At 47.0% G+C, this 11,921-nt stretch overlaps 1 protein-coding gene across 1 annotated transcript; it reads left to right on the plus strand.

Moving 5' to 3' along the window:
• Window positions 1-10,039: 10,039 nt before the first annotated feature.
• NT5C (5', 3'-nucleotidase, cytosolic) lies at window positions 10,040-11,350 on the plus strand. The gene is made up of 5 exons (XM_006869676.1): window positions 10,040-10,216; window positions 10,555-10,655; window positions 10,746-10,806; window positions 10,912-11,026; window positions 11,112-11,350. The coding sequence occupies exons 1-5, from the start codon at window positions 10,043-10,045 to the stop codon at window positions 11,348-11,350; spliced, it is 690 nt and encodes a 229-aa protein (XP_006869738.1). The 5' UTR covers window positions 10,040-10,042.
• The last annotated feature ends 571 nt before the right edge of the window (window positions 11,351-11,921 follow it).

Genomic DNA, 11,921 nt, shown 5'->3' on the forward strand with positions numbered 1-11,921 from the left:
CTCCGACTGTCCGAACTCCATCCTCTGTTTGTTTGTTCTCTTCATGCTTGTGAACTGCACAACTTGAGCCTGACTGTACATCTTTTGGATTTGTTTCATTAAAAAAGAAGCACTTTATGTACTGCTGTCTTTTATTTAATTTTTTCGTTTTCTTTTTTAAAGAACCGGTTTCTCTCTGTCCTGACTCCTGGGTCTGTTGGCAGCCATGGCATGAATGTTTTCTAGAAGTAGAGTTGAGGGAACGCGTTGTGACCCTTAGTACTGGGTTTCTAAGAACAAATGATTTAGTTGCAAATGTGTTAGAGGATCTTTTGTACTGAGGTTTTTTAAACCCTTCCTTTGTCAGCTTTCCTCGGGTTTACCAAGCCTTGACTGAGCGGACAGTGAGCAGTCCACAGGCACCACCCTTCCGTATCCCCAACACACATAGAGTTCTCCGTGCAGTGGTCCTTCCCTTGGGGTTGCCCTAATGTAACAGAAAGCATACCCTATTCTGCTGTGCCGTACAAAACAATAAAGGGGCCTGCATGCCTCATGCCTCGCTGCCTGCAAAGTAAAGAAATGCCTTTTAGTTTTTAATTTGAAGAAACCAGCCAGCTCTTAGCACAACTGTCTAACAAGCAGAGCCTGCTGCTCTCGCATAGAGGAAGGAGGCTTAGGACCTGACAGGAACCAGCCTGGGGAAGCTAGCAGGGGAGGTGAGTTGCACGGAAGTGGGTGTCCCTAAGGGACGGCTGCCCCAGGGGCATTTTTCTTCTAACTCGATGCTGTGTGCATGATGCTGGTGCTTGACCTGAGCCGAAAAGTCTCATCTTCAAATGTGTGTTGTATTTACAATCCTGGACTGTCACTTCAAGTAAACAGTTTCCACATTTTGAAACGTTGTGTCCCGTGTCTTCATTGAGACTCTTGTCCATTTTTTTTTTTGGTTTTCCCACCTAGTGAGTTGCCTTTTCCTTCTTTCCTATAAACTAAGCTACCTGCTGTTCTTAGGAGTCCTTTCAAGCTACTCTACTGAGGCCCAGAGGAACTCGGCCTTCTCCCTAGAGAAAATTCTCTAGCGAAAATGGGTTTGTGGTCAGAGCATGAGTTCAAAGTACCAAAAGTGTAATTAACCCTGGAGATAAAGCACGTGAATAATAGGATAATTGGTAGCCAAAGATAATTATTAGCTAGTATATTTAAAGACTCCTCTACCACTTACTTGGAGTCCTGGTGTGGCGCTGTGGGTTACAAGACTGAACTGTAAGGTTGGCGATTCAAGCTCACCCGCTGCTTCTTGAAAACCGTATACAGGGTCATTATGGGTAGGAACTGACTCAACAGCACGTAGCACCACTTACCACTTAATGTTAGCTGGGTTCTAACATTCAAAACATTTACGTCCTCTCTACTCTTAAGGAGCCCTAGTGGTGCAGTGGTTGAGCACTCAGCTGCTAACAGAGAGATCAGAGGTCCAACCCACCAACTATGCAGTCGGCTTCCCTGCAGATTGCAGCCTTGAAACCCTACGGGCAATTCGACCAGCTTGACAACTGTGGGTTGGGCTGGGTGTGTTAGTCCACTTCTGTGAGGTATTTGGTAACGGTGGTCGAAGAGGAGTGCTCCAAAGGGAGGAAGTGCCACTTCATTGTTAAGTTCCGACCCATAGAGACCCTGTATAGGGTTTCTAAAGAGTGGCTGGTGAACTTGAAACGCCCAACCTTGCGGTTCTAAAGTGACTGCAGTCCAGCGCATTAACCCGCAGCGCCACACCAGGACTCTGCCGCTTCATTAGAAGATGTAATGACAGGAGTCAGATGATGCAAACAAAGATTCAAAGAACAAAGTTCCTGTTCTCTAAACAAGGAAAGTTCTAGATCACCATGGTGAACTCATGCCCAAATCAAGCATTATTAAGAGCAGACTAGCTGTGCTATACCAGCTGTGCGCCTTTGGTGTGGTTTGAATCTCAACTTTATATGTTTGCTTTGGTGGTTTAATTTTCTGGAGATAGGTGCTTAATCAAAGTTTAAGGCAGTCTTGAGGGAATGAGTTGCTGGATCTGGGGGCTCAGGACCATAGTCTTGGGGAACACGGAGGACATTTGGCATAACAGTCCACAAAGACAAAGTTCTACACCCTATTTTGCTGAGTAGCAACTGGTCTTAAAAACTCAAGTTGAGTCGGCACAGAAGCGGAGCGAGGGAACTATGGCGACCTGGGGGCCTTAGGGCCCAGTCCGAGCTGGTGTTTGTGCCCTGCCCTGAGGTGCCACTGGCCACCTTCACTGTGCTGCCCTCACCCCTGCCTGTTCCTGCTGCAGCTGCCCCTGGCGCCCTTGGGCCTCTTGCTGCTGTTGGAGGCTGTGCACAACCGGCAAGCCACTATGGAAGTAAAGGTCAGGATTACAGCAGGGAGACTGGCACACAGAGTGTTAAGTGACTCACCCTTAACAATCTTGAAGCTGTTTAAATTAATTAACCCTCAAAGTGCCTCAATGTGCCCTGTGAGGTAGGTCAGTATTCCAATCTACAAAGGAGTATCTCTTCCCCCACACTGAAGTCAGTCATTGATTAAAAACTTACTTCAGGTAGTTAATCTTATACTCCAGGTACAGAGGACCCTAGGACCATCAAAGGAGAAGAGCAGGAACGGAGTGTGGGACCCTATCCAGAGAAACAGCGACACCAGAGATGGAGGCAGAGATGAGGACTCTAGACTTATGGGAAGAGAGGGACTGAGTGCTGGCAGCCAGGAGGCAGGCTTGCAGAATGTGCCCTTTGGTTATTTAAATTACATATTTCTGAGTTTTTGTGTACATCCCCCCAAAAAAAACAAGGACTAGTAGCAAATACTGTTGAATGATGATGCACGGAGGAAACTCTAATCATTGCAATGAAACAATGAGTGTAAAATTGATGTTCTCCCATATAAATCAATCCACAATAAAACTTTAAAAAACAACACTCTAAGTTGCTATTTAAGGTGCAACTATTTCTTTCTATAGATCCAGAGGAAAAAAGAAGAAAATCAAAGATACGTGGAAATAGACTAGATCAATGGGTCATTCAGCATCCCTGAGAACAGAAGAACTGAACAAAACCCAGGGTGTGGTGAATTACCGAAGAACATGACTCTTCTAGCCCTAGTCTTTGTAAATCCCGCCAGTAAGTCTTTTCCTGATGGGTCTGGGAAAGAGTAGGTGGATGAAGATACAGATAGGATGATAGGATTCAGATGTGAACAATTGTTAACAATGTTCGTGATTGTAAAAACTTGGAACTGTGACGTAGTATAAAATGAATTGTCTTAGAAGCAGAGATGGGGGAATCTCACTTCCCTCAAATAGAAGAGTCAGGAGTGGAGCGTGTCCTTTGGACCCAGAGATCTAGGTGTTGAAACCTCCTCGACCCAGGAACAGAAAGCTGCGACTGGAGGAGAGCAGAGGAGGAACAGCAGCAAAACCAAGAGGGAGAGCATGACACAAAGCAGTGCACTTCCCAGCTCATGGAAAAGTACAGCTGAGTGACTTTGGGTAGAAGGCTTGCAAAATGGGGTGTCTCTCGGCTCTTAACAGGGGAACTAGGTTTGCTAATCCAAAGAGCTAGAGTTGAGAGCCTTCAGATGAAGTGGTATATCCTGTGGGCGTTTATGAACAGCCCTTATAGAGTTTTCTGACATTGACCGAGCAGCTGAAGAGCAGCCGTTCTGATTGGCATATGTGATCCTGAATTGTAACTTCTTGTCCTCCCTAATCACTGGGAATTCTGTGTGGTCATGGCAATGAATTACTGAACCCAGCTGAAGAACAGGGATGGCTGGTACCACCAACTACCACTTACCAACTGCTCAGAGAGGGAATCACATTAGAAGACCTTGGATAGAATGGAAGAAAAATGTGGAAAAATTCAAAATGCTAAAAAAAAAAAATCACACTTAACTGGTGGGATAGAGACTGGTGGAACTCCCAAGACTATGGCCCTTGGTCACCCTTCAAGTCTGGAACTGAACTCTCCCCTGTGACTCAGTTTTCAGCCAAGCAACAAGGCAGGTCTATGAGGAACACTAACACTAGGAAAGCACGTTGTTGTTGTTAAGTACCGAGGAGTTGGTTCCGACTCGTAGTGACCCTGCACAGGGTTTCCAAGGCTGTCAATCTTTACGGGAGCAGAATGCCTCATCTTTCTCCTGCAGAACTGCTGGTAGTTTCAAACTGCTGACCTTGAGGTCGGCCGACTCATAACCACTACACTAGAGGGCAGCATTTACTCAAGACAAAATTCAGAGGGATTAGGAAAGGAGGAGGAATGGAAATGGGAAACAGGGAAGTTGGATAAATGAGGATGGAGTTCTGGTGTGGAGCATACGATAAGCACTGGACCACAAGGTTAGTTTGAACCACAAGGTCAGCAGTTGAAACTCACCAGCTGGTTCTAATACGGGATCGTTATTAGAACCCACTGGATTTCACTTAACAACAACATCGTGAGGATTGCAATGAACCAAATGTGTCTGCATTATCAAATGGAAAACGGATTTGCTCTGTAAACCTTCACCCGTCACAGTAAAAAGTAACAAAAAAATGTTCTGAGTGAGGGGATAGTTCAGTACAGCCATCTTGGTTCTGTCAGATCACCTCTGAAGGATTCTGTGTAACACGTTTAAAGTGCCCTGGTGGCATAGCCGTCAAGTGCTCAACTTCAAACTGAAAGGTGGGCACTCTGAACCCACAAACCACTTCATGAGAGAAAGATGTGCCAGTGTGCTTTCAGAAGATTACCTCCTTGGAAACCCAGTAGTACTAAAATAAAGGGGGACAGGTCTACCTTGTCCTACAGGGTGGCTACGGTTAGAAATAGACTCCATGACGATGAGTTGTTGTAGCACGTTTCCTAAAGGCTGTTCAATTTTCCAGTTAAAATAAAAAATTTAAAAAGTGAGACAATGTTCTTAAAATGCTGGTGATGATGTTGAACATTACCCAACACCCGAAGGGCAGTAGAAATAGCTTTTCCTTGACAGTTTAGAACGTTTGCCTCATTTGTGTGACTTGTGTCTTAAACATGGACATAAAAAAGCTAGTCAGGGACTTGGTACTGATTACATATGCCTTTTGACTTTGTGTTTTGAGATTCGGTGGCTGTAGAATGAGATGCTAGGCCATTGGTTAGGAGGCATTGGGGTGATCAGATGGGGAAAGACAGCAAAATCTGATTTTATAATTGTAGGGACTCATATTTAGGAGTCCTGGTGTGGCACTGTAGGCTAATGTGTCAGACTGCAAAGTCATTTGAACTGCAAGGTCAGTGGTTCAAGCTTACCAGCTGCTCCTTGGAAGCCCTATACAGGGTCACTATGGGTCAGAATCTACTCAGTGGCACTTTACAACAACAACAACAAATTTTTAGCTGTAAGGAGCTCCGGTAGCATAGTGGATTGTGAGCTGGGCTGCTAACAGAAGGGTTAGCAGTTCGAATCTGCCAGGGACTCTGTGGGAGAAAGATGAGGCTGCCTGCTTCAGGAAAGATTTACCAATTGGGTCGCTATGAGTGGGAACTGACTCCACAGCACACCACCACCACCCTAGTCATATTTAGCTGTAGTCAGGAAATTACATGAAATCAACAAAGATGGAAATCAACAAATCCAGCAGGCTTAGTGTTTACAGAAGGGGAAGCTTTCAGTTCCACAGAAAGGAGCCTGGTGGTGGTGGTAGGTTCCCCTTATCAGAGCTTGATGGAAATCATGTCTTCTAGGTAGATGTAGGGGCTTCAAATAGATGATCCTCTGCTGCAGCCCATCTCTGAGTTAGAAGTGGTCTCTTAGGAGCCTGACTTAGTTGACCCATGTCTTGCATAGATTCATGCACTTGCGACATTTAGCAGGACCCTCCCATGACTCAGTTTGCTGCTAGTGCTGGATTATAGTAGCATGAGCCAGAGTTTGGGGTCTAGCCCTGACAAGCAGGGAAGAGAGAGCCACTGGAACCCCAGGACTTAAGGGTATGGAGCCTGGGCATGTTGTTGTTGAGTGCCAGTGAGTCAGTTCCGACCCATAGCGACCCTGCAAAGGGGTTTGGAGGAGTGGTTGGTAATCTTGAACCACTGACCTTGCGGTTCAAACTGACTTTGCTGTCTAGTGCATTAACCACAGCAGGGCAGGCATGAGGCCCAACAAATTGAAGGAGCCCTGATTTGTTATTAGGGAGCTCTGGTGGTGCTGTGGGTAAAGTATTGAGTCACTAACTGCAAGATTGACTGTTCAAGTCCAGCAGCTGTTCTTCAGGAGAAAGAGAAAGCTGTTGGCTGTTGTAAAGATTTACAGTTTTGGAAACTCTATGCAACACTTCTACTCCGTCCTATGAGGTTGCTATGAGTTGGAATAGACTGCCTGTCAATGGGTGGGTGGTTATTAAGGTCCCTTGGGGTCCTGATGTGGTGCTGTAGAATAAACACTGGACTGCTACTCACAAGGTAGGTAGTTCAAACCCACCAGACGCTCCTTGGAAAACCTAAAAACAGGATCGCTATGAGTTGGAACCGACTCAATGGCACTAACAACCACACACAGAGGCACTCATTTGTCTATACTAAAAAATTTAGAAGACAGTTTCCTGGCCAGCACACTAGAAGAAATCCACACTCCGGCCTATTCCAAAGAAAGGTGACCCAACAGAATTCAGAAAGTATATAACAATATCATTAATATCACATAAAAGTAAAATTTTGCTGATAAGTGAAAAATGGTTGCAACAGTACATAGACAGGGAACTGTCAGAAATACAAATTCGATTCAGAAGAGGATGTGGAATGAGGGATATCACTGATGACATCAGATGGATCTTGGCTGAAAGCAGAGAATATCAGAAAGATAGTTATCTGTGTTTTTTGACAATGCAAAGGCATTCAACTGTATGGATGATAAATTGTGAATAACATTGCAAAGAATGGGAATTTTAGAACACTTAATTATACTAATTTTAGAACAACTTGCACAAAGACTAAGAGGCAGTCCTTAGAACAAAACAAGGGAATACTGAATGGTTTAAAATCAGAAAAGGTAGGCATCAGGGTTATAGCCTTTCATTATATTTGTGTAATCTGTTTGTCGAACCAATAATCCGAGAAACAACTATATACAGACGAATGCCTTACAGTCTAGGAACAGAGGACCCTAATACCATGAAGGGAGACAAGAATGAGCGGAACGTGGGACCCTATTCAGAGAAGCAGCGACACCAGAGATGGAGGCAGAGATGAGGACATGAAGAGAGGGAGCAGCTGAGGACTCTAGATTCATAGGAAGAGAGGGACTAAGAGATAGCTATGGCCAAGAGGCAGACTTGCAGAATGTGCACTTCGGTTGTTTACATTATTATAGATTCCTGATTGGTTTTGTGTATACCTAAAACCAAACCAAAACAAACCCAGAGGGAACAGAAGCAAATACTGTTGACTGATGGTGGGTGCACAGAGAAGATTGTAATCATTGTAATGAAACGAAATATGATAGGATGAGTATAAAATCGAAGTTCTCCCATGTAAACTATTACTCAATTCACAATAAAAACTTAAAAAAAATAAATTAAAAAAGACAAGGCAATGAGATGACATATACAAAACTCTGAAAGAAAAAGATTGCCAAGCAAGAATCTCACACCCAGCAAAGCTCTCCCTCAAATATTGCAGGAAGTTAGGACATTTCCTGATAAATAGAAATGAAAGAGATTTGTAATGACCAGACCAACTTAAAAAAAAATGCTAAAGGGTGTTATTTGGATTGAGAACCAACAACTGCAGACAACAACCTGAGATTACCATACATGATAATACCACACAGAACTCAATCCAGATATAGAAGTACTTAAAATAAAACAAGTATTTGTTGTTAAGTGCCGTTGAGTCGGTTCCGACCCATAGCGACCCTGTACAAGGTTTCCGAGGCTGTAAATCTTTATGGGAGTAGAAAGCCTCATTTTTCTCCCGTGGAGCGGCTGGTAGTTTTGAACTGCTGACCTTCAGGTTCGCAGTCCGATTTGTACCTGTCTACAAGACTGAAAACAGGGAACCAGAGATATCAATGTATAATTAAGTCCACTACAAAGCAAAAAGAGGGAATAGTTAGATACAGAGTTTCCAAATGGCAAGGAAGTCAAGTAGATTACAAGATAAACAGGCTATTTTAAGCAGGGAAAAATTTAATAAATTACAAAGTAACCTCAAAGAAAAATAATATACCTGCACATCAAAAAAAAAAAAAAAAAGAAAGACTACCAGAAAGATTTAGTAAACATTAACATAACAGAAATGAAAATGAAAGGAAAATTTACTAATAATGACGTCAATTCATACCTATTGATGGTGGTTATGTACTCTCAAGTGGGTTGGTAACTCCTTGCAATGAAACTAAGTATATGACGTGTTGAGGAAATACTGACTTAAAATGTAAAACAACAGGTGGAGCAAACAGTTTGTGGTCCACTTACTTTAAGGTAACTCGGTAGCTCCGGTGGTTTGAGCCCAGCAGCTGCTTCACAGGAGAAAGATGAGACTTTCTGCTCCTGCAAAGATTTAAAGCCTTACAAGGTCAAATCCACCAGCTGCTCCTCAGAAACCCTATACAGTGAAACTATGAGTCAGAATATACTCAGTGGTACTTAATTAACCTCAACCTGAGGGGTGGAACCCACCCAGGTGCTTTAAATGCCCTGGCAATTTGGTTCCATTGAGACTCAAATCCATTTACATGAAGTTGATTCTGGTTTATAGGCACCCTGTAAGGAGACACAGCCTAGGAAACCCTGTGTAGGGTCACTATGAGTCAGAACCGACTCCACGGTACTTAACAACAACAACAACAAGGAGAGTACAACTGCTCCACAGGGTTACAACCTTCATGGAAACTGACGCTATGTCTTTCTGCGGGTTCTTTCACCCTTGCACAACCAGGCTCCTTTGGTCGAGTAGTTTCGATCTCACGGTGGTGGTGGTGGTGTGCTGTGGACTCGGTCCCTACTCATAGCGACCCTACACAGGGTTTCTGAGACTGTACATCTTTACCTGAGCAGAAAGCCTCAGCTTTCTCCGGCGGAACTGCTGACCTGTAACCACTATGCTACCAGAGCTCCTTGTTGTTGTTGTTATGTGCCATGGAGTAGGTTTCCATAGTGACCCTGCACAGGGTTTCTGAGACTGTAAATCTTTCTCCCGCGGGACAGCTGGAGGTTTCAAACTGCTGACCCTGAGGTGGTTGTTGTTGTTGTTAAGTGCCGTCGAGTCGGTTCCGACCCATAGCGACCCTGTATAGGGTTTCCGAGGGTGTAAATCCTTATGGGAGTAAAAAGCCTCATCTTTCTCCCGCGGAGCGGCTCGTAGTTTCGAACCGCTGACCTTAAGGTTTGCAGCCCGATTCGTAACCACTACGCTACCAGAGCTCCTTGACCCTGAGGTTAGCAGCCCGATTTGTAACCTCTACGCTACCAGAGCTCCTTAGTGACCCGGTATAGGAACTCTGAGGAGCGGCTGGTGGGTTTGAACTCCCAAGCTTGTGGTCAGCAGTCCAGTGCTTATCTTACAAGGCCGCACCAGAACACTGTTAAGGCTACAGTTTAGAAAATCCTTAAGAGCAGGTCTACATTGTAACTTGTAACACCTGTGGTCAACATGAATCCCAATGCAGTTGATGGTAACGGGTTTTGTTTGATTTGGTTTTTTAACTTTAACAGCTGTTTCCCAGAGCTTTGAATCGAGCCTTTGTTGGGCGCTGGAAGGTTCGCCCCTGGTACTATTCGCCTAGTGGGGTGCGTGTGCAGTGAGGTGGAGGAAGGGGAATGTGACCAGGCTGGGAAGCTGAGGATCAGAAGCAGGACGCCCTTTTAGCCCGCGTCCGGGGGATTAAACCCGCGGTGGGGACGACTGGCGCCCATGCAAATGAGCTGAGCCCTTCCCCTGGCGACTCCGGAAGCGCGGGCCGAGCCCTCGTAGCTCCCGGCGCCGCCCGCTCCGCCCCGTCCCCAGCCTCGGTCCGCGTCCCCAGTCCAGGGGTGGCCACTCGGGCTGCGATGGCGCGGGCCGTGCGGGTGCTGGTGGACATGGACGGCGTGCTGGCCGACTTCGAGGGCGCCCTCCTGCGGGGCTTCCGCCGCCGCTTCCCGGCCGAGCCACACGTGCCGCTGGAGGAGCGCCGCGGCTTCCTGGCCCGGGAGCAGTACCGGGGCCTGCGGCCTGACCTGGCGGTAGGACAGGGGAGCGGTGGAAAGGGGGAGCGTGGACCCGGGAACCCAGATCCAAGACCCCCAGGGGGCCCTCGGGAACTCGGACCCATGACCCCACCCCATGGCTTTCCTGGGAGCCCAGACTCCACAGCAGCCCTGGGAATCTGGACCCATGACCCCACAGTGCCCCCCGGGAGCCCGGACCCATGACTCCACAGCCCCCCCTGACCCTTCCTTGTCAATAACTTCCCAACCCCACTTGGATGCACGTTTGAAATAGCCCCATCCCCCCTTCACGATTTTGGAGAGCATCCTGACGGGCTAGATCTGTTAAAGGTTGACTGAGGGGTATCTTCCAGGATAAAGTGGCCAGTGTGTATGAAACCCCAGGCTTTTTCCTGGACTTGGAGCCCATCCCTGGAGCACTGGAAGCCATGCAGGAGATGAAAGACATGAAAGAGTAAGATAAAATGGGGGGAAAGGCGGCAGAAGGGAAGTGACAGAGTGCTAGGGGGAACCCTCTGCCTAAGGGTGTGCCCCTTTCCTGTAGCACGGAAGTCTTCATCTGCACCAGCCCCATCCTGAAGTACCAGCACTGTGTAGTTGAGAAGGTACGTAGTGTCCCGTCCCCCCCCTTCACACATAGACAGCAGGCTCAGCTCACCAGCCCTGTCCAGGGCCCAGTGGGTCCTACTAACAGTCTATGATTTCTGCAGTACCACTGGGTGGAGAAATACCTGGGATCTGAGTTTGTGGAACGCATCATTCTCACAAGGGACAAGACGGTGGTGTTGGGGGACCTGCTCATTGATGATAAGGACACCATTCAAGGTGAGACCCATTTCCTGGGCACCCTCCCTCCAGGCATCTGGAATAGGTTACATGCTCGCTGCCATTCTCCTGTGCTCTGTACTAGGCCAAGAGGACACCCCAAGCTGGGAGCACATCTTGTTCACCTGCTGTCACAATCGGCACCTGACCCTGCCCCCCACGAAGAGACGGCTGCTCTCCTGGAGTGATGGTTGGAGGCAGATCATAGACAGCAAGCGCGAAGGCCTAGGGCTTCTGCCGAAGTATGCCAAGGGACCTCGCCAGTGGACAGTGGCTGAGGGACAGGAAGACAGGCCTGGGGGGAGTCCCAGCAGCATGGAGTGACTGGGCATACTGGTGCTGGGACAGGGGACCACGGTGCACCCGAGCACAGGACCCTAGGAAGGCAATTTGGAACTTTTAATAAAAACTACAACTCTGGTTTCTTAGGGTCCTTTATTCGGGAAAGAAGAGGTTCAGGAGGGGTAGGCGCTGTGGACTAGGGCAGATGAGGCCGCCCTCTCCTTGTTCTCCCCAGTCCAGTGGCCCCTGAATCTGCCCACCTCTACACCACCATCTTAGTTTCTTAGGGCTGCTCTAACACAAATACCACAAATGGAGGGCTTTAATTATTCTCTCAGAAGTTGAGGAGGCTAGAAGGACCCAGGAGCCCTCTAGGGATGCACACTCTGTTGGCTCTGGGCTCCGGGGGCCCTCATGCGCACGCATCTCTTCCCCCATCTCTGCTTGCTTCCTGCTTAGTCTACTTGTCTCTTAAAGGAAGGGGATTTCAGACACAGTCAGAATAACGTAGTAAGAGAAACTCCCATTCCCAAGTGGGATTATGACCCTTATTTTTGGGAGACACAATCCGTAACAGATACCATCCCTTTTCTTGGTTCTTTCCCCCCCCCCC

This window comes from Chrysochloris asiatica, unplaced genomic scaffold, assembly GCF_000296735.1.
Source record: "Chrysochloris asiatica unplaced genomic scaffold, ChrAsi1.0 scaffold00132, whole genome shotgun sequence".
NCBI lineage: Eukaryota > Metazoa > Chordata > Mammalia > Afrosoricida > Chrysochloridae > Chrysochloris > Chrysochloris asiatica.

Coding starts and splice junctions, on each gene's coding strand:
- NT5C (XM_006869676.1), top strand. CDS start 10,043: ATGGCGCGGGCCGTGCGGGTGCTGGTGGACATGGACGGCGTGCTGGCC. Junction 10,656..10,745: donor GAGATGAAAGACATGAAAGA/GTAAGATAAAAT, acceptor CCTTTCCTGTAG/CACGGAAGTCTTCATCTGCA. Junction 11,027..11,111: donor TGATAAGGACACCATTCAAG/GTGAGACCCATT, acceptor GCTCTGTACTAG/GCCAAGAGGACACCCCAAGC.